We start from the raw sequence: 22,658 nt of genomic DNA on the forward strand, positions 1-22,658 counted from the left end.
TGGAGGTCAGAATGCTCCAGCTCCTACTGTAAGAGGTTGAGGGAATTTATCCTCCCACTGCCTGGGGAGGGTGACAGTTTCATCAAGAAAATTTTCCACTGAGATAATGTTATAAAGGATGATTGGCATATGTAAATCTATGAGGACTATTATTCAACTCTATTATGAGTTAAAAAGATTTTGTAGAACACCAAATAATTATCAATTATTTATAAAAGTACTTAGGAAAGAAAACCCATTGGTAAGTTTGTAATAGGAAGAACAATTTTGAAATGTCATGAATTTTGTTTAATATTTTATTTTTCTTCCTAAAGCCTTAAAAGAAAAAAGTAATAATAATAATAATAATAAAAACCCACCTTTAGCCTGAAAGCCAGCTTTGCTCTCATAATCACCCTGTTGCATCCACTTACCCTGACTAGAGTCAATTAGTAAATGAAAATATGAATATGTACTTGAATTTCTCTCTGAATGAAATGCAAGGCTTGTAAAATTCAAGCATTTTTCTCAAGCAAACATGTATATACTTACTAGTTTAAAAAAAATCTTTAAAATGACTAATAATCTCCAATACGAAGAAAACTGTCAGTTTAAAAATTAAAATACGATTATAATTACTTTTCTTGGTATGGCTATTGGTACTGAGCTACATGGCACAATAAAATATAGTAAATATGCAGTTATGAGTTTCCTTCGTTTTAAACTAGGTCTTATCTAGGAAGGCACACCTACAGGTGGGTTTATGATCCTGATTACAGGATTGTATTTATCAGTAATTCAGATAATCTGAAAACTTGAAAACAATACTCTCACTCTTGATTTAAATATTATCTACAAACAACAAATAACTATTAGGAGAAACTCAACAAGAGGCCAATAAGTACCTATTTCCTTCTGTATGTAGCTCTCTGTCTGGGTTGGTATCTAGGAAATGCTACTCTATGCTGAAGGAGCCTAAGCTATGCTACTTCAACTCTGTGTTAAATAAAGTGACTGTCAATATCTGGGTTGAAGCTACAGAGCACAGATAGCTCTTTATATCTATAAGGGATGCAATGAGCCGTCCAAGCTAACTCAGCAGAGAGAACATTTACTAACAAAATGATTGTAGAGAACCATTGACTTGATGGATGTCTGGGACTGTGTAGAATGGAGGCGCCCATGACGAAAATGGTAGCAGATTTGAAGGCCTTTAATGGGCTCCTCTTACCCATCCTAGTGTGGTTTATTAGCATGACACAGTCTCCCTGTTTTCTCTCTCTTTAATGATACTGTTCTATGAACCTATGAATGTTTTCATGTGGAAAATAAGAAAGCACTGACATGTTATCTGAACTGTGGTTTCTTTAGTGATGCCAAGGGAATAAATACGCTAATTCTGTGCTTTGAGGAATGTATTGGGTAAGGCCCATTACTTCACTGATTTCAGTGGATACTAGGCCCAGGTGAGAAAAAGTTAATATTACACACCTTGGAATATTTCTTTTTGCAAAAGTTTGACTTGGAGAATTTCAGTGACACTTGGATATACTTTTAGATGGTGATTTGCAGATTACATTCTCCCAAGTTTAACTCATCATTTGTTAATTATGATACCTGAAGAAATTGACCTCAAGCTACTGCTTGATTCTTCATAAAAGAAGCAATTACTATGAAAAGCTACCACATAAATCTTGAAATATTCACAAAAATCTTACACAAATATTTTTTCATATAGAAATGAAAGACCGTGTTCTTCACATACACGCAAACGTACAAAAAGACATTCCTCAAGGAAATAGTAGTTTCTTGGCACACCAGGGCTTTTACAACAGCAGTTAAATAACAGCAGCAGTGCCAACTGGAAAGAGTTTTCCCTGGCTTTAAAACTGGAACGAAACAACTCTCAACATTTGCAAAACATTCCTTTATTATTAGAAATAAATTATTTGTATAAAAAATTGCATGCGTCAACCATTGCATTTATTTTTAGCACAACCCAGGGCTTCAATCTGGTCAGCCATTACAAGAAACAGACTCATTGTCTTATACAAGTTGAACAATGTGGGACAGGAATGGGAGTTCTCACAATCACAGAAAAATACTTACAAGAATAACATCAGACATGGTTTATTTCAACAGCATTTTTTTTTTCACAAGCTAACATTAGTTTTCCTTTCGTGATTTTTTTTTTTTAACTGCTTATGAGTAAGCAATACTTTAGCTTGACACTCATTGGTTGTATTATATAAAATGGGTTTCTTCACTTCCTGTTATTGATACTTTTGGCTTGTGGCTACTTTTTGTTCCTTACAAGATTGACTATTGATTTGATTGATTGTAGTCTACAGAGATCTCCAGGAGTGAGTGTTGGTGGTGTCACGTTCATTGCTTAAGATTGCATACCACATTTCTTCACATTGTATCATTTCCCTGTTTCAGATTGAATGATTGCTGTAGCTGATATATGTCGTCTTGGTAGAGGAAGCTGTTAAGACAAATTAAGACAAATTATAGTACGGAATAATAAATTAGTTTGTTAAAATGATTTTAAAATTCAAATATTGCAATGACTTTTTATGATATGTGGTCTTTACAACCTGTTATTATTTTAAACAGTGTAGTAGGATTTCAACAATTGTAGAAATAAAAATGCAGCAGAATTTTTAATCTGTAAAACCACTAGTCTCATTTATAGTGTAGACATTTAGCAGAAAACTAAAAATGTGAATGCCCTGGTCTTTAAAATATTTAGGTGAAATTCAATTTAAATGTGCATTTTGACTAACAGAGATTTACAATATAAAAAATGAAAGAACAGATGAAATTCTCTATCCTGCAAAATGAAAAAAGAATTTTTGTTTTACAACCCACGTTAAAGACCTCAATTCTTTGAGTCTGATTTGATGACCGAGAAAGAGTTAGTCATTATAATTAGTCGTGCTTTGAGAGTGAATATATCTTCCATTTAAAAATAGTACTTTTAGACTCTAGAATTGAACACAGTAAAATATCAATGTGTATTGCCAATACATATTTATGGTCTGGTTTCATCCAAAGGATACAAATGGAGATGTTTAAAAAATAAATAAAGACTCAAAGAAGGAAATGAATATTTAATTGTTCTGGTACCAACTTATCATGAACTAAAACCCATTATTGTAAGGTTATTAGAAAAATATGAAAAAGAAAATATTCTAAGTCAAATTTATATTCATACTTAAATTTCCAGAAATACAAATCTAAATCCAAATAATTACTTTGCGTTGTTGAAAGATGTGATGGAATAAATCTCTGTTTTAAAATTCAAAAGTGATATCCTATTTATTTTTCAGTGGAACTCTGGAATGAATAATCATAAGAAGAAAGAAGAAAAAGTGCAAAACATGTATGTATTTCACTATATAAATCCAATTCAGGGTGAAACAGATTTTTAGAGAATAATTTACTTTTGAACATTGAATAAGGAAATTGTAAAGTTTCTTCTCTGAAATAATTGGCAATTAGACTCATTCACTGTAGTGTACATGAATACTGGTAATTGACCAGACAAGTTCTTACCAGAGACCAGGATCAGACAAAGTCCACAGTCACTAAAATTAATGCAGGTAGCCCAGGAAGTGCTAGCTGTAGAGGTTTTTGCTGTTTTTTTATTTCATTGAATATTATGAGCTTCATGCCAAAAACAGGTGGGACATATCTGCTTATCTTTCTATGTTGCTCACATTAGGTTATTATTGAGGGACAGTGGAAAGGAAGTAGATCTTACACTTTTTTTTTTAATAGATCTTTATTGGAGTATCATTGCTTCACAATACTGTGTTAGTTTCTGTTGTACACCAATAGACTTGGTTTTAAATTGCATTCTCTTCTCTACAAAATGAATGAAAAAAAGTCACTGAACCAGGTTATGGGGCCTCAGCTTCATCACTGGTCCACAATCCACATTGGGTTTTTGTGAGGATGGAGGCACGGTAGATTTGTGGGGAATGGCTGTGGTCTTAGAGAGTCCATATGGAATGCTACTTCTCTATTTACGCTTCTAAAAGGTAGGGTGTCTGTTACCTTTGGTTTGGTGTGAAGTGAAACACAGTGATTTTTATGGTCTTTATTTTTTAATTTTTATTTCTAATTTATATAATGCTCTCATATGCCTCTAAATATATTCTAAGAAAATAAAATCTGTGCTTCAACTATGCTTTTGAAAGACTTTCATATGATCTTTGTAGACAAGATGGAGAAAAATTATGAGTTAGAAAAACGACCCTTTAAAAGATTGCTCAGCTTCCTGCCCTATTCAGTATATTTAACAGTAACTAAAAATGTGAGAAATATCTATCAAATTTGTAGATAGCTAGAAAGAAAAATTATGGTTGTAACAGAGGAACAAGAGCCAAAAGACCTTAACGAAGATGATATTCAGATGTCAATCTTCAAGGATCATTCCAACTTTAAGACTCTAAAGCTCTTTAGAAATTCATATTTCATTTCTTGAACTCTTAGAAGTAACCTCCAGGGAAAAAGATGGTAGAATTCTATTGAGAACTAAGACTATAATTTACAAAAGGAAAGTAATCTTAATTTTTCTGATTAGAAAAAGGATGTAAGGCTTTGGAAACATAATTTAGTCAACATTGAAACGATGTGAATGGCAGATATCTTGCAAGAGTCTTCCTTTTTTTCTTCCAAGAAGAAAAAAAGATGGATGCTAAAATAATAGAATTTTTGAATTTTAAGTCTTATCTTTTCTATTAATCACAGACCAATCTAGATTTTGTGGGTTAGGTTCCAGACCACTGCAATAAAGTGAATATCACAATAAAGCAAGTCACATGAAATTTTTTTGTTTCTCAGTGCATATAAAAGTTATGTTTACACTATCCGATAGTCTAAGTGTGTGATAGCATTATGCCTAAAAACACAATGTACATACCTAAATTAGACAAAAATACTTTATTGCTAAAAAATGCTAACCATCATCTGACAATGCAGGGTTGCCAGAAATGCTCACTTTTGAAAAAAATGCAGTATCTGGGAAATGCAATAGAGTGAAGCACAGTAGAACGAGGTATGTCTGCATATTTTCATGGCAGCAGTGATACTTTTACCTTTATCCCAGAAGTGTTACAGAACAAAAGGGATCAGAGATGTACATATAAGCTAATGTAATACTTCTGCTGATGAATATGCTTATGTGAAAATCAGGCTTGAATACAGCAACAATGAATTTCCTGTGCACACCACACTGTGTTCATAAGCTAGAGAAAGCAGATCTACCTACCTCCAGAAGCAGCTGTTTTCATGAATTATGCATGAATAGAGCTTAAGGAATACCATGTTACAGCATTCGTTAACTGGGTACTGTTGATAAAATTCATATATATCAACTTTGTTTCTAACTCTCTTTCCACACTTTAATGAAACAACACTTGACCTTTTTATGTGTGAAATGTAGTATTCTGCAAATTCAGTCATTAACATGGACTCATTTGGTCTCCCTTCCAGCTTCACATTACTTTTATTTATTCTCTGTACCATTAGAAGCTTTCCTTAAATATGTGATCAGAATTTCTGGCATTAACAAGTCATCTTTAAGATGAAATTTCTAAGAATGATGGACTGGTAGAACGCCATGGCTATGAAAGAAAAACATTGCATGCATATCATGAATACAGTTAATTGGTCAGAAAAAAGAATCCCGACTGTAGCATAGTAGCCATAATTATCAAAATCCTCCACATATTAAAAAAAGGGAGGGACTTCCCTGGCGGTCCAGTGGTTAAGACTTCGCTTCCAATGCAGGGAGTGTGGGTTCGATCTCTGGTGGAGGAGCTAAGATCCCACATGCCTTGGGGGCCAAAAAACCAAAACAAAACAGAAGCAATATTGTAACAAATTCGATAAAGACTTTTAAAAAAATGGTCCACATCAAAAAAAAAAATCTTTAAAAAAGGGGATGCTAAAACAATAGTTTTTGAATTTTGTCTTCTCTTTTTTGTTACAGACCAATCTATATTTTCATGGGAGCAATGATACATTTACCTTTATACAGTGATTTATAGTTTACAAAACACTGTCCTGTACATCATTGTCAAGTCATTGTAGTAATGGTGACTTATCAAAAGTCTGGTAGCAGAAAGTACGAGAATGCGGCAACATGGATACTGTTCCAGTGGATTAACTAGTCCCGGTTTGATTGAGAATAGGCTCCACAGGTTTTGAAAAGAGGTATTTTAAATCTAAGGAGACAAGGTACTAGTTACAGAGAGTTGAATGGCAAAAGCTTTTCCAATATTCAATTATACTTCTAAAGACATAAGACACAGTTTTAGAAGAAAAATATTGCATTTAAGCTCTTCAAGTTTTTGGTAGTTTTAGAGAGTTTGTGATTTTGGAAGACTGTTTACTTTTCCCATTCAAACCACTGGTGCATGTGGTAAAGGGAACAGGCACACAAGGGGTCCATTGTAGCTAGTCCTTAAGTGAACAAAGGTTAACAGTGGTTACCAGGAGTGGGATTGCAGAAGGATGGGTGAAGATTTCCTACTCTGTCTCTCCCGAATGTGTAAACTATAATCACTTTATCTGAGCCGAATTTATTCAATCCAAACCACTCCTGTAAAAGATGAATACTACAGTAAAATCCCCAGAGTACAATTTAACCTTATTTGAGGTCATAATTGACTTTATCTTGTTTCACCTTCTTAACTTTCTTTTACCTTCCAAAAGTGAGCATTCAACTCCTCCAAAATATTATAGGCTTAGCCACCATACAGCCTTCACATTTGTAATCTTTCATTCTTATTTTCAGAGAAAAGAGGGAAACGTACATATGCTATGAAATTTCCATTTCAACATCAACAGAAAATAATAAAAGGAAAACAAAATGTATGAGACTTATTTCTATAGCATGGGATTAGTCTTTATCAATACAGCAAATTTTCCCTTCAGGGAACTAACTTATTTTTTAAAGAAGGGGTGGAAAAAGTTTATTAATTTTTTTCCTTACCACATTTCAGAGGTGAGTCCAGGATAACTGGTATTTATTTCAGTGTACATTTGGTTGTTTCCATTGCAACCATATTATATAAGGTTTTCTGGATTGCTGCTAAAAACCAAGTACAACTACAGACTCTGGTGAGTCATACTGAGAAGTGCCAGTGTTCAAAGTGTATCACTGGCCAACAGTAGTTTATTGGCATCCTATAATAGGTTTTAACTTCCTGCACTGATGCTTTCAAGGCAGAAAAAACAAATAAAATTCTGCCCTGAAATCACAAGCATTCTACTCTGATGCCCTTGAAAGTAGTTACAGCACAACTTTTGCTAGGAGCCCAGATAGCCCCACTATTAGTCAATTGCTTATCTATAATCAGAGATGATTATAACAATTTGATACCAAAACCCATCCTTATTGTGCCTTCTCTTGCACTTCCTCAAGATTTCATGTTTGCAGAAGGGTGAATATGTGGGGAATGTCTGTGAAATTCTTAAAAGGCTTCTTTCTCTACAAGTAACTAAATTTGATATTCACGAGCTGAAGGTCATCTTCCTAGAGGACCTGGCCAGTCATTCCAAGAAGTCTGATAGTAATTGAAGCCAATAAGTTTACTTAATCAATACTTATCTTCTAAGGATAGTTCTGCATATGGGGCATTAGAGTAGACAGTGTTCATCTGGAACTCTTGATGCAAAGGAAGGTTTGTGAATCTAGTGAAGACTATTAAGTTGTTATAATAATTAAATCAGATAAAGTCATCTCAATCTTCTCTGTATTTCATGTCAAAAGTACAGAGAAAAGGAGATACAGCCTCCTGGCAGAATCCGAGAGAAAGAGGGTATTTTTGCATAGGGTTTTATCCTTAATTATTAAATGCCTGTGTTATATTCCCAAAAGACAGGAAGCCACTCTAACACAAGGACCTTAGCTTTTTTTTTTCTTTTTGAACCATCTACAGAACCTCGTAATGTATAGGTTATACACACACACACACACACACACACACACATATATATATATAAATTTTTTTCACTGTATTCAGCTTTCTGGTATTTTGCAATACATACCTTCAATCTATTTGCTACTCTTCCATAGAGTCCAAGATGGACTTGAACAGCTCAGTTAAACTCTACTGGCTTAGTTTGGTACCAGTATGTTGTTATGTGCTTCTTCAGGGATGATTATAGAGAAGATAATAGGTGAGGAAAGGAAAAGTGGAGTGGTGGCTGTAGAAGGGGTCCTATTTTCAGGGTCATGAGGCTTTCAGAGAAGAGCTCTAATTATCTTAATATATCCAAGAAGGGAAATCAAGGGAAACCAAAGAAGGGGATCACTTTGGGGAAACAAATATAGACTATGACTTAACCTAACATGTTGGCTAACTAGTTTTCTCATTTCCCTAAATATCTGAATAACGTATCATTTATTTGTGTAAGATCTTTGGTAGCATGCTTCATAAATACTAGTTAACTATTAATTCTGTGAAGAGCGACCAGTATTGAACTGACAAAGATTGGAGAGTAGCTCCTAAGAGCTAAAGGATAATTTTATAAATGGAGCATAGTTCCAAGCTTCAAGCTCTGTAATGCCTCAAAAGAGAGACCTGAGTGTCACACTTTGTAAAAGAGATTTCGTGTTTATGTTCATGCTCTGGAGAGGAGCCACTTGCCTTGAAATCGTTTGGTTCTAACCAAATGGTTCTAACTGCTGTGATGGTCTCATGGTGTGCGGGGACCACCAGGGCCCTGGACACGTAGCACAGTCCCCAAGACCAGTAGAAAAATGTTCAACGTACATCTATCAGGAAGTGCTCCCACTCTTGACCATCGGAAAGTCTACGGATGACTTACTGTTGGTTTCAAGACTCTCACAGAGTTCGCTTTTCACCTCGCCATTTGGTCTGTCATTGCCTTTTTGGATCAGTTTGCTTTGCACGGTGGCAGCTGTCACCACAGCTTTGAAGCTCCTCTTGCGTTTTTGAACATTCTGCTCTGGATGAAAAATTATAATATAAACCTTGGGCATGTAGAGCATGCCCAGAGACACCGAAGCACTTAAACTCATGGAGACAGTAAGTGTTGTTGTCTGGATGTACATCTGAAGAAGGAAAAAAAAAAACATAGAATCAATGTTGGTAAGCCTGACCTAAGATAAATAATATAACCGTTTTCTGAAATTATTCCAGCTTCTCTGCTAACGGTGCATTAGAAGGTACTTATTAAAACTGCCCTTAATTATAGTCAAACATTCCTTTATCCCCACCTGCAAATGTGGGTAAAGTTGTAGTGTTTATGAAGCCCAATTTTTTAAAACAAAAACAAACAAGTAAGCTGATGGAGCTTAGTTTCCTCTTTAGATTATAATTAAGGATATATAAGGAAGGGAGCAAAATCAGTCTAGCAAAAGACTAACATTTTATGTCACACAAACCTTATTCAGGGAGGTATCACAAGGTCAAATGTTATTCTTTCAACAGTAAACCTAACCTAGAAGGTAAATTATATACAGTGGAAATAGAGTGGGAGTGAAATAGTCCAGATCATCACTGTTGCACACCATTGCTTGAATAATGCGAGTGTTTGCATCTTCACATAATTACTTAATTCCAGCTTCCAAACCTGATAAATCACAAGCATGCCATAAGGGCTTGATATTTTTTAATAGCCCCCCTAAAGGATAATTCCAGAGGGTTTCTAGATGATTGCATCAGATCAAAATAAATGTGGGTGCTTTTAGAAAATACGTAAGACTTCCTCCTTCCAAGATTGAAATATGCCCTTTGGGGATGGGTCCTGACATCTGCATTTTGAAAAATTCTCCCCCTGTGCTCATTCCTTATCCTATTTCACTGAAATTGACTGCTCTGGTACTTACAAAGAGAAGTCCCTCTGGAAGATTTTTCTTCCTGCAATCTAGAGGTTAATGAACTGAAAAAGTCAAACCTAAAATCACTGCTTTAGCTTTTTTCATTATGTTATGAAAACAAACATGACAGTATTTTAATCTTTTTTCTTCCCCAATGTTACTGAGGTATGATCAAAAAATAGAAATTGTATATATTTAAGGTTTTATCAAAACTTGATGTTTTGATAAACATATATTATGAAATGATCATCTCAGTCAAGTTAATTAACATATCCATCACATAGTAACCATTTTATTTCTTTCATTCTTTTATTTTATTTTATTTTTTTGTGGTGAGAATGCTTAAGATCTCCTCTCTTCTCAAATTTCAAGTAAACAATACATTATTGTTAACTGTAGTCACATATTCATCTTGCATAACTGGAAGTTTGTACCTTTTGACCAATATCTCCCCGGTTCCCCTTCCCCCTGCCCCTGGTAACCAGTATTCTGCTCTCTGCTTCTATGAGTCTGACTATTTTAGATTCCACATATAAGTAAGATCATGCAGTATTTGCCTTTCTGTATCTGGCTAATTTCACTTAGTATAATGTCCTCCAGGTTCATCCATGTTGTCACAAATGGCAGGATTTCCTTCTTTTTTTTTTAAAGAGTCAATAATATTCCATTGTATGAATATTTCACCTCTTTAAAAATAAAACCTTTGATCTGTTTACATTTTTCATGTCCTGAGCTCAAAATATAATTTCTCCCAAATAACTTGGAATACTGAGGTTACAAGGTAGCCATGTTTTAAGATGATGAAGAGATCCCTTTATCATCTCCATGATCTTCATTAATGTCTGTTCATTCTAATGATACCTCTGAAAATGTAAAGTTGTCAGATTGCATCCAGCAATCCCCAAACTAATTGTGTCCTTTTTAAAATTATTTATTTATTTATTTATGGCTGTGTTGGGTCTTCGTTTCTGTGCGAGGGCTTTCTCTAGTTGCGGCAAGTGGGGGCCACTCTTCATCGCGGTGCGCGGGCCTCTCACTGTCGCGGCCTCTCTTGTTGCGGAGCACAGGCTCCAGACACGCAGGCTCAGTAGTTGTGGCTCACGGGCCTAGTTGCTCCGCGGCATGTGGGATCTTCCCAGACCAGGGCTCGAACCCGTGTCACCTGCATTGGCTGGCAGATTCTCAACCACTGCGCCACCACGGAAGCCCTAATTGTGTCCTTTTTAATAAAGACTCGAAATATATTTACCTTCAAGAGTAAATACCTGAATCAGCCTTATGGCTTCCTTTTCCTAGGGGAAACTGTTTCTCTTAACAGATGACAAAGCCCTGAGGTAAGAAACTGTCTGAAACATGAAGAGAACTTCAGGCACTAGTAAAAAGACTGTCCTTGTCTGAGAAATCATATCCTGTGGATTGCTGTTTACTGTTCAATTTATCTACCACTAAGGCTGTCCTTTGCTTAAGACCCTATTGTGAGTATGGGAACACCCTTCAACAAGGTGATATTTAGGATCAATTTGTTTCAAAGTTCACCTCCTCCAGGAAGTCCTCCATGATAAAGCTTGATTATAATGTCCTTATTTTACTTCTAAGCACTAGTGCATTAAAAAATAAATACAATGGAGCACTCACCAATGTGTAACTATGTGATTATAATAATTTATATGAACTTCGTAATAATTCATAAAAAATGCACAACCAGGGTATAAACTTCCCTAGCGTCTATAATCTACATTTTTTCTTATATACCTCTAAGAAATCACACAGTAATTACTCAGATACCATTCATTATTTTTAAGTATATGAAGATCTTCAAGAAACCCTTAATTTACACAAATCATACAGAATATGCTTTCCATAATTTTCCACTCTGTCAAATGGACATCAGGGTTGATGACATTTTAAGTAAGAAACACAAAGAGATGAGGTATGAATCCAGATTCTAGGTTGGGCTCATGCATACCAGCCTCAGTAGAGACGTGATTCAAATACATCCCTCAGCAAAGTGGTAAATTACTACATGTCATGACCTCTCAGGCTACCTGCCAACAAGTGAAAACTCATGTTAAATTTGAGAGAACTAATCTACTACAATTAAGAAGGTCCTGATAAAATGTGAATATGTGCCTTTAAACCACACGAACCTCCCTAAGCTTTGCCGCCTAGTTTTAAGCAACTTATTATTATAAATACTCATAAGCTTCTCATGCGATAGTTAATCCTCTTTGAATTCCTACTTATTCTCCAGCTAGCCTTGCTGCAGAAAGGCTATGCAGAAAATGGGCTGCAGAGAAAGGATGTAATGATAAGGAAAGGATAGAGCCAAATGCAAACCACACATAAATATTCCAAAGCCACTCAAATAGGTAACCATCAGTTTTGTCCCAGTCAGACCCAGCCAAGTCACTTTAACTTAAAAAACAAACAAAAACCAAACAAAAACCCTCCAGAGGTATAGACATGAAATGATGGGAACATCCACATTGATTAGTTGGATTCTCTTTATATGTCTTAACCTGTTGGTCTTGCTAAAACATATAATACTAGTCCAAATAATTCATAAATACCTTTCTAGTTTGAAAATCTTATAAATTTTATCTACTACCATAAATATAAGTGATAATTTTCTCCCCTTATTCAGAATAATTTCTGTAATATATAGTAAACTTGATTTTGTTAAATATTAAGCATGAAGAAGATTCTGGAATGCTAGTTTCCACGTTAAATATATTACTGTAGTCTATCCTCTTAGCAAACCAACTCAAAAGAAGATGTAATAAACATAGACATTAGGATTAAACAGTACAGTGTTCCAAGCCCTCCATTAGACACTATGCTTGCAAATTACAGCATAATGCTGATCTTCCTTATGTGCTCTCTTACAACAGTTTCTGAAAAATTTTAATGTGGGTTTAATATATAAAAAGCATCTATACAGTCTACGGCCATACCACCCTGAACACGCCCGATCTCATCTGATCTCGGAAGCTAAGCAGGGTCGGGCCTGGTTAGTACTTGGATGGGAAAAAGCATCTATACAAAAATCATACCCTAAAATCTAAAACCTTACAGTGGCCAAGGCTTTGTTACAGGACTTCAGACTGTGAGTAGACTGAGTTTTTGAACTTCCTCTTTGAATATTTAATGAAATAAAAATGTCGTATATATTATAACCTCAATGAAAGCAATAAGAGCAAAATAAGCAAAGAAATGAAATGCCACCTACTGTCCTTCTAGAGAAGTTAATTTCTTAGCATCATGGATTATAGGATTTTCAGTATCTCCCATATTTAAGAAGAAATGGAAAGATTATATTAAAAGATTGAAAATGAGCACTTGTTTCCAAAAAACTCATGGATTTTTTTAATACCTGTTGAATATTCTAATTACTTGAACCACGTAAGGAAGAAACATGTTCAAGCAGACCTGAGCTTGAATTCCAGCACCGCCACTTAAAATTCTTTTCAAAGATAAGGAAGTTTACAGAGAAACTCTGGAGTTGCCTTGTGGGTGGTAAAAACCCCTAGTCGACCCACCAGGTGACAATCTGAACTCTAATAAAACTTCCCTGGCAAGTGAACAGCTGTGAGATCTTATTTTCCTCTCTGACCTTTAATTTCTTCCCTATGAAATGGGGGAAAATAATACTTTTCTCATAGAAGGGTTATAGGTGGAATGACATAATCTTTATAAAATGTCTCAAAGGTACAAAAGAGTAGTAGCAACGAAGATTATTTTCCCTACAACTTTGAATCTAAAAGGCTGCCAACGAAGCATCCTTCCAGGTATATAGAATAAGAGAGGGGCCTATGAGCCAGTTAATCCAAAGTTGACAGTTTAGTGAAGAGCTGACAGCCCTGCTCTCACTATATGATGTCCAGGAAAATGCTTTTGTAATCTTACTTCAAAGTAGGCAGAATAAAATTTTGCCCAAAAGTCAACTCCTATTTGCTGGTAGGGAATAGAATAGTGCACTGGTTCTCTGTATCAAAGTTGCAGTTCACCAGAATGCTGTAACTATATTAGGAGGAAACTATATTAACTCCCTATAACCAACATAAATCCACTGAGAGATGCTGACAGTGGTACTGGATATATTAATGTAACCTTCTTTTTTCCATCCTTCTTTCATGCCCCACCCTCTGCCCCTTGTCACTCCAAAATATTAGTACCTGGAGGAAGAGGAGTGTCTTTTCTATTATGTCCATTGATAGCCTGTCACTTCCTCTGCCTCCACAGCCTCTGGACATTTTGAAGCTGAAGTAGTCACATGCAGTGAAGCAGACTTAAATGATCTCTGGCTAAGCCAGGGAGGAGATGGCACAATGGAGCATATTAACATGACATCTTTTCTGGGACCTATTACAGCTTCCTCTTCATTCTCTGCAGGAGTCATTTGTGCACATCCAGGGTCTACTGAATGTAGGTCTTGGCCTGGAATCACTCAAGACTCTAGGAAGAGTAAGGAGGGAGGAGATTGTATTACTCCAGGAGACAGGTCAGTCTTTTACTTTCAACCAGCTGCCTGCACACAGAACTCCACAGATATCCAAGCTGGTGAGTTTTCAACCCCTAAGTAACCAATGTAACCTGTTAAGAAACCTAACACCCCAAACGGGTTTGTGCCATGTGATAAGAAACAGATTATTTATTCCTGAATATTTCTGCCTTGCCCTGGATGGTTGGTTTCATCTCACTTTTTGCTGCAGTCAGCCAGGTCCTGTTTGGCTGCTTCACACAGTCTGACCAGTGAGAAAGCTACGTTTACACTTAAAGCCTGCCTTTGCCTTTCTCTGCTTCTGTTATCTATTCCCTCATCTGTGTGTCCGCCAAAGTGGCACCTGCCTCCACAAATGGATTTTCTGCTTTTCAGAAGGGCTTCAGCCAATGGATTTCAAAATCTCATTAATTACTAGAAGTGATTAAAACAATTTTTTTTTTAAAGATGGAGAAGTTTACAAAGAAACTCTGGAGTTGCCCTGTGGGTGGTAAAAGCCTCAAATCAACCTATCATGAAACAATCCAAACTAATAAAACTCCTCTTGCAATGGGACACCAGAGGCGATAACACACACCCCCACCAGCTCTTTGGATGGAGCCTGGATACTAATGGACCATCCCAAGTCCATATCAAATATTTTATTATTGTTTCTGTTTTGTCGAGTTCAAATACCTTGCTGGCTTCTCCTTCTCAGTCAGTTCTGAGGGATCCTCCTCATTCTCTCTAACATCTTTACCTTGAAGTATCCCAGACCTCAGTCCGTGGATATCTATCTGTCTGTCTATCTATCTATCTATCTATCTATATATCTATCTGGACACATTACTCTCTTGATGATAACATTCAGAATTATGGCCTTAAAGCAGGACCAGCTTTCTGGGTACACTGCCTGTACACAGGCTCCTTCACTCAGAAAGGCCTCACACTTGTTTTAATGTTCTTCTGTCAGGGTTTTGAAATTCTCAATAATTTTTGAATAAGGAAGCCTACATTTTCATTTTTCATTGGGCCTCACAAGTTATGTAGGTAGCCCTGCCTTAAAAACTATATGCTGACTAATTCCAGGCTTCCCTCAGGAAACTCAGCTGCCTTCTGGGTAGCTCCCCTTGGATGTCTGACATATTCTATCCAAAACTAACAAGCATCTGAATCCCATCTTCATTCCTAAACTTCGTCTTCCAGTGGTCTTCCTTGTCTTAATTCCATCTTTCCAGTTGTTGGGATGAAAACAAATAGAAATTGTCCTTGACTCTTCTCTTACACTCTATCTGTGACTGAATCCTGTTGACTCTACTTCCAAAATTTGTTCATATATGTCATTTTCCACTTCCCCCACTGGTACTGCATCGGTCCTAGCCAACATCATCTCTTATTTGGATTTTCACTATAGATGTCCTGTTGACATCTATACATTTCTCCTCTTCTGCTCTTATTCTCTTCTATCTGATCATCTGATTGATTTTTAACACAGGTAGCTAGAATTTAATCCCATTATTCATAAATTGGGTTCGGTGACCCCCTACCCTCAAAACTCTACAATGACTTCACATTGATGGTGTCCCTATAATGGCCTACAAGGTCCTCTGAGCTGATCTGGCTTTACTCTTTCCCTCATTCATTCTCTTCCCATCACACTGGCCTCCTGGCTAATCTTAGAAGATACCAAGCATGCTTCTGCTTTGGGGCTTTTATATTTGATGAACTGCCCCTTCACTTCGTTCAGGAAGTGTTCCTTTCTGAACGGTTCCTTCTCAATGAGATCCTTTCCTAAACATGGAGTTAAAAATTGTACCCCCACCCCTACACCTGCCTTTATTTCCCCAGCTTTATTTCACTCCTCAGCATCTATTTTCTAGCATAAAAGTCCATATATTTTACTAATTTACATATTGTCTCTTTCCCTTAACTAGAATAAAAATTCCATGAGTCCAGGGATTTTTACCTGTTTTGTTCACTACTATAAACTCAACACCTAGAACATTGCCTGAATACATGAATTTTCTGGTCTTTGAGGCAGTGTGGATCCTTACTCTTGAATTTGACATTTAAAGGAAATAACCCATGTAGTTTCAAGAGGAAAACAATAAATCAGATTCTAAAGCTAGACAGTATATTAAAATTTGAGGGCCCCATACCCCTTCAAATCAATACCCAGGCTGGGACAGAAACTCTTGGATAGATAAACATGATGATCATTTTTTTTTGGCCTTGCCGCATGGCATGTGGGATCTTAGTTCCCGGACCAGGGATCAAACCCACGCCCCCTACAGTGGAAGCGAGGAGTCTTACCCACTGGATATCCAGGGAATTCCCAACATGATGACCTTTTAAACTATAAATATGACAATTAAAAGTCAATGGCTTCCACTTGGGAACATGAGAGCTCTGGGCTCTGCCCTGCATCCCTCCCCCACTTAAGAAATGTACAACTGAGGATAAGGCACTCACACTATTTATAAACGTCCATAGACTTAACTAAATGAATTTAAGGAGGCAATGTATGTAAAATATTGGCACAGCACCTGGCATACAGTAATCAATAAACAGTAGCTATTGCTGTTACTAGTTAGCCTTGATTTTACTCTCTCTGAACCCTCCTCCATTCCTCACACAGTAAAGACATAACAGTACTGCTCTCTCAAAATCAGCCACACCTTTTTTAGCCTTTTTGATAAGGAACACACACACATACAACTATAGGCACAAAATATTTGTTCATAAGGAAATATATTTTATGCTTGTAGGAAACACATTCAAAGTGTCATAGTCTAGTATCATTCTGGAAAAAAATCACAATCCTGAGTGTCTCTCCTGTCAGGTAGAAATTGTAGGGTTGCTGACCCATCGGCAGGTCAGAGACATTACATTGTGTTTTCATTAGTGGAGATGGAGATGGGTTTGCTCTGATCCATTTGCTGTCTCCCTTTTGGCCCCTTTTAGCCGGGACACATGTTAGCAAAATGAAGAGTCAAACCAAAGGGCGAAGACTATGGATGCAGAACTGGGCTGGTTCACATGTGAGGTCTGAATCCTTAACCTTGGACTTATTGAGAATGGTGGAAACCAGCTTCAGAGAATAATAAAGCATACACCAATAAGTGAACTATCAGCTTTGCTAAGGGTAGGAAAGGACAAGTGTAAGGAAGCTCAAGATCCTCTAAAGGTGGCAGGACAGATATTAGATTTATAATGAGTATTTATAATTAAATATACATGATATTTAATATTTGGACCAGTAAATAAATTTTCTATTAAAGCCCGATAGACATTTCTTAAAGTAGATGTTTTAAAGTACAGCATTATTAAATAAAATGTAGTCTTTAGTTTTCAATTATCCTCCATAAGTATTATTTATAGAAACATAATAAAAAAACAGTGTCTCAAACAATGGTGCTATATTTTCGACTGTGACATGTGCAAATGAATATGAAACATCTGCTTGTTGACTGCTTATCAGTTCCTCCTTTACATGTTGTTTTTCCTCCATGTTTCCCTCCATGGATTCCTGCTTCCATGCCACCTTTTAGCCCTTTATCATTTTTCAACAGTATGGTCAAAACTAAGAATAAGAGTAATGGAGATACCTTTAATTATTATAATTTTAAAAGTATTTATTTGAACAGATAAAAAATATAATAAAGAGGATAGTTACATGAAGAGACCAAATAAAAGTGAAAAAATTTTTAGAAATAAGAAAAGGAGAAGAAACAATTATTACAAGAACAAAATTTATCTAAGAACTGTATAATTACACACACACACACACACACACACACACACACACACGGTCCCCAACTTAGGATGGTTTGATTTAGAATTTTTTGACTTCGTGATCGTGAAAAAGTGATACTCAATAAGTAGAAGCCATCCTTCAAATTTTGAAATTTGGTCTTGCCCAGGGCTAGTGTTATGTGGTATGGACACTCTCTTGTGATGCTGGGCAATGACATTGCCACAGCTCCAGGTCATCCACGCAATCAGGAAGGTAAACAACCAATACACTTACAGCCATTCTGTACCCACACAACCATTCTCTGTTTCACTTTCAGTACTACATTCAATAAATTACATAAGATATTTAACACTTTATTATAAAATAGGCTTTGTGTTAGAAGATTTTGCCCAACTGTGGGCTAATGTAAGTGTTATGATGTTTGGTAGGTTAGGTGTATTAAATGCATTTTGACTTACAATATTTTCAACTTATGATGGGTTTATGGGGCTGTAACCCCGTAGTTAGTTGAGGAAGATCTGCATATCTATCTATCTATCTATCTATCATCTATCTATAGTTATCCTGTAGTTATCCCTGTCTGAAGATAGAAACTTTGCTGGAATTTAAATTTCAGGAGACAGTTATTATGTAGGTTGTATTATTAAAGGAAATTGGTAACATTATGGAAATAGTTTCAACCATAGTTTTCTAAAAGGTACTAAATCATTGTTCAACTGGATACTTCCTATACAACACTCTCTAAAGCCAAAAGAATTAAAGCAGTACCTCAGTGCAGGTACTTTTGCGGAGGCATAAGATGTTGTAGAAATACTAATTTTTTCCTGGTGATATTACTTAATGCAGGAAGAACCAAGAGTAATGGTATTATGGGCTGAATTGTGGTCCCTCCCCACACCCCAATTCACACGTCCAATTTCTAGCCCTTATTAGTACCTCAGAATGTGACTGTATTTGGACATAGGGTCTTTAAGGAGATAATTAAGTTGAAATGAGGTCTTTAGAGTGGGCTCTAATCCAATCTAACTGTTGTCCTTATAAGAAGAGGAGGTTAGGACACACAAAGTCACACCAGAGATGTGTGTACACAGAAGAAGACCCTGTGAGGACCACACAGAGGGAACGTGGACATCTAAAAGCCAATGACAGAGGCCTCGAAACCAACACTGTCAATACCTTGATCTCAGATTTCTAGTGTCCAGAACTATGAAAAAATAGATTTATGTTATTGAGGATCAGGTATCATCATTACTGCCAAACATTTTATGGACATTAACCCTCACAGTAATCCTGTAAGTTAGGAATGTGTCCATTCTGGAGAATTTAAATAATATTTTCAGAGTCACACAACTCATGAAGATAAAGTGGAGGTTTAAACTGAAGTCTGTCTGACTTAAAAGCCCATATCTTTAGCACACACCATATGGCTCCCATAGATATACAGAGATGTGAAAGAGCAGGGTTAATATGACTTGAATCCTTACCAAGTCAGAAAATCATCCTTTTCTAATAGAGTTGGGCCAAATTTCTTAAAAATAACAGAGTCTCAATTAAAGCACCTGAATTAATGTTTAATTGAGAACTCAGAGGACTTTTTTAGATTGCTGTTATCCATCAGCTACTTTCCTCATTAAAAAAAAAAAAAAAAAAAATCCAAAAAACAAGAAAAGAAATCTCATTGTGGATCCTGGAGAAGCTCTTTCCTAGAACTATATATTGTTGAACTTAACAGAACCATCTAGCTGGAAATACAGACTTAAAGAGATGGATAAGTTCATTTTTTTAAATGAAGATAGTTAGCACCAGGTTTGCACTGGCCAGAGGAGAGGAGTACCCAATAGAACCACTGACCACCAGAAGGGACAAGGATTCCCTACATTCAGAAGACAAATTGCTGGAACATTGTTCCTGCATAGGCACTGCTCCATTTCCACAGCCATCAGAGACAGGCTATTGACAACACAGTAGGCAAGCAAACTGGGATTCACAAATAGAGATGAACAGACACCAAGAATTAGGAAATACTCAGAGAAAACCGATACTGTAAAAGAGAAGCATCAAAAAGAAGGATAAAAATCCAAGAAGATAGATCCACTAGAGTTAGTGGAAGAAGTCTTTAGAGATAAAAACAATTATCTTTGCAAAATTTTGAAAGAAAAAGTATCAAATAAATACCATAGAAATAATTTTTTATCATTAAAATTATAATCTCAATAGATGAAGGATTTCTGATTCTGGCTCTGAAGGAGTAGCTGTCATCAAACCAATTCACCCACTGAGAATAGCTATAAAAGGATCATAAATTTAAAAAAAGATTGCTTGGAGGCATCAGAGAAAAATCAAAGCAGCCAGGACTCAGAAGGGCCAAGATCTTAGGACACACACACAGACACACACACATACACACACTCACACTCTGATGTGAGTCAGGCATTTTTCACTGCTTTTATCCATTGGGAGTGTGCTGATTCATTGCATGGGTGTTAGAGGGCAGAAATCTTTAGACAGGCTTTTCAGCAGTCTCATGGGGCTGGGAAGACAAAAAATGGAATTCGGGGTTACCAATGCAGCCAGGACTTGAGGACCCAAGATTCCAGGGTATTACAGCGAAGTGAACCTGAGATTTACACCAATTATTTTTCTTTAGACTTTGGTGTATCTTAAGTGGGAGGGAGCAACAGACTAAAAAAAATCAAACATAATCCAGATTCAGAGGCTAAAAAATTAAGCAGTGTCATAATGCTTGGGAAACAAAATTTGGAATTTGTGTCAGTTAAGGAGGATGGGTAATTATAAACCCCTTGGACTTTTAGCTGATATATCTGAAGGGATATCCTCCAAGATAAATGAAATATCAAACATGGACAAACCCACAGAAAGCCTAAACCTAGTCTCAAATTATCCCAATCCTGGATTACATCAAGGTGAAATGCCTCTGCTTTAACTGTAGACAGGTAGAAAACTGCAGCTTCTCTGGAGGAAAATGGCAACATCTATAACATCTACATTTTTAAAATGTACAATGTCAGGTATTCAATAAAAGATTACCAGCTACCAGCAAAACATGTCCAACATAAGAACAAATTACCAAAACCAAAGGGAAAGGGAAAAAAAAACCCCCAATATATAAGATTGTGTCACAAATGATCAAGATACTGTACTTCTCAGACAGAAGTTTACAAAAGCTTGAACATAAATGTATTGAAGAAAATACATAATAAGATAATGAATTTAACTGGGGAACTGAAATATATATATATATGTGTGTGTATATATATATATATACACACACATATATATATACACACACATATATATTTAAAAAGAAACAAAAATTATAGGGCTGAAAAATATAATAATTGAATTCAATAGATGAGTTTAACAACAGATTAGATGAATTTCAGGACATGACTAACAAATTGAAAGATAGATCTGTAGAAAATATCCATATTGAAGCCTGGAGATAATAAAGAATTTAAAAATACTGAACAAAATTATTAGAAATATATAAAACATAATAAAAATTTTGAATATGTATGAATTTGGAGTTTCAGAAATAGAAGCAAGATATACTAGACAAAAAGAAAAAAACTTAAAGAGATACTGGCCAAGAATGTTCAAAAACTGAATGAGCATAGTCTATAAAATTGCACAGAGAAAAGGTATCAGATGACCATATTCCGTGTAGTATTAACAAATTTCAAAGGATTGAAATACAGAGTATGTAATCTGACTAATGTGGAAGTAGAGTAGAAAGTAGAGTTAGGGTAGAAATAACAAAAGTAACATGAAAAGTATCAAAGGTTTGAAAATTAAACAACACAGTCCAGAATCACTTATAAGTCAAGAAGAATTGACAGTGAAAATCAGAAATTATTTTGAACTGAATAATAATGAAGTTGCAACAAAGTTGTGGGATACAGCTAAAACAGGCTTCATCTATATTAGGAAAGAAGAAATTGTGCTATAATTATCCATCTCACAAAACTAAAGAGAGAGAGAGAGAGAGAGATTAAACCCAATGAATATAGAAGGGAGGAAATAATAAGGATGAAAGATAAAAGTCAATAAAATAGAAAACAAATGCAAAATAGGGAAAAATCAACAAAGCCAAAAATTCCTTGAAAAGACTGTAAAATTAACAAACTGTTCACAAGGCTGACCAAAAATAAAAAGGACAAGACATGGTATAAAGTCAACAAAATATACCAGTAAACTAGTTCTGGATGTCCTTAGCAAAAAAAAAAAAAAAAAATGTATATGCTTAAAATTTAAGGGCGACCTAAAAAAATTAAAATAAGACCTAAAATTTCTGAACTATCAAAATGGAAACAAATGAATGAAAATTTGATCAGTTAAAAAAATGGAAAGGAAAAGAACAAAAACACGAGAGTATAGTAAATAGAAAATAAACTGGCAAATATAAACCAGTGATTTTCATGATATAAATAAAATTCCCCATTTAAAAAATACACAGGTTATCAGATTGGATTTTAAATGTGATTCCAATAAGGAGAAAGATATATGTAAAGGCTGAAAATAAAGTAACTGGAAAAGATGTACCAGAAAAATGTAAA

General features: G+C 35.7%; 1 protein-coding gene across 2 annotated transcripts in view; it reads right to left on the reverse strand.

Moving 5' to 3' along the window:
* Window positions 1-2,394: 2,394 nt before the first annotated feature.
* Window positions 2,395-22,658, reverse strand: part of GRM8 (glutamate metabotropic receptor 8) — a 761,438-nt gene continuing 741,174 nt past the window's right edge. Inside the window, exons 9-11 of one of the 2 annotated variants that reach the window (XM_061198012.1) lie at window positions 8,830-9,076; window positions 7,895-7,940; window positions 2,395-2,467 (exon numbers count right to left, since the gene is read on the reverse strand). In XM_061198012.1, the coding sequence (XP_061053995.1) occupies window positions 2,395-2,467; window positions 7,895-7,940; window positions 8,830-9,076 (366 nt within the window). The remainder of the gene's footprint in view (window positions 2,468-7,894; window positions 7,941-8,829; window positions 9,077-22,658) is intronic. The other variant, XM_061198014.1, reaches the window with a different exon arrangement.

Source organism: Eubalaena glacialis, chromosome 8, assembly GCF_028564815.1.
Source record: "Eubalaena glacialis isolate mEubGla1 chromosome 8, mEubGla1.1.hap2.+ XY, whole genome shotgun sequence".
Lineage (NCBI taxonomy): Eukaryota > Metazoa > Chordata > Mammalia > Artiodactyla > Balaenidae > Eubalaena > Eubalaena glacialis.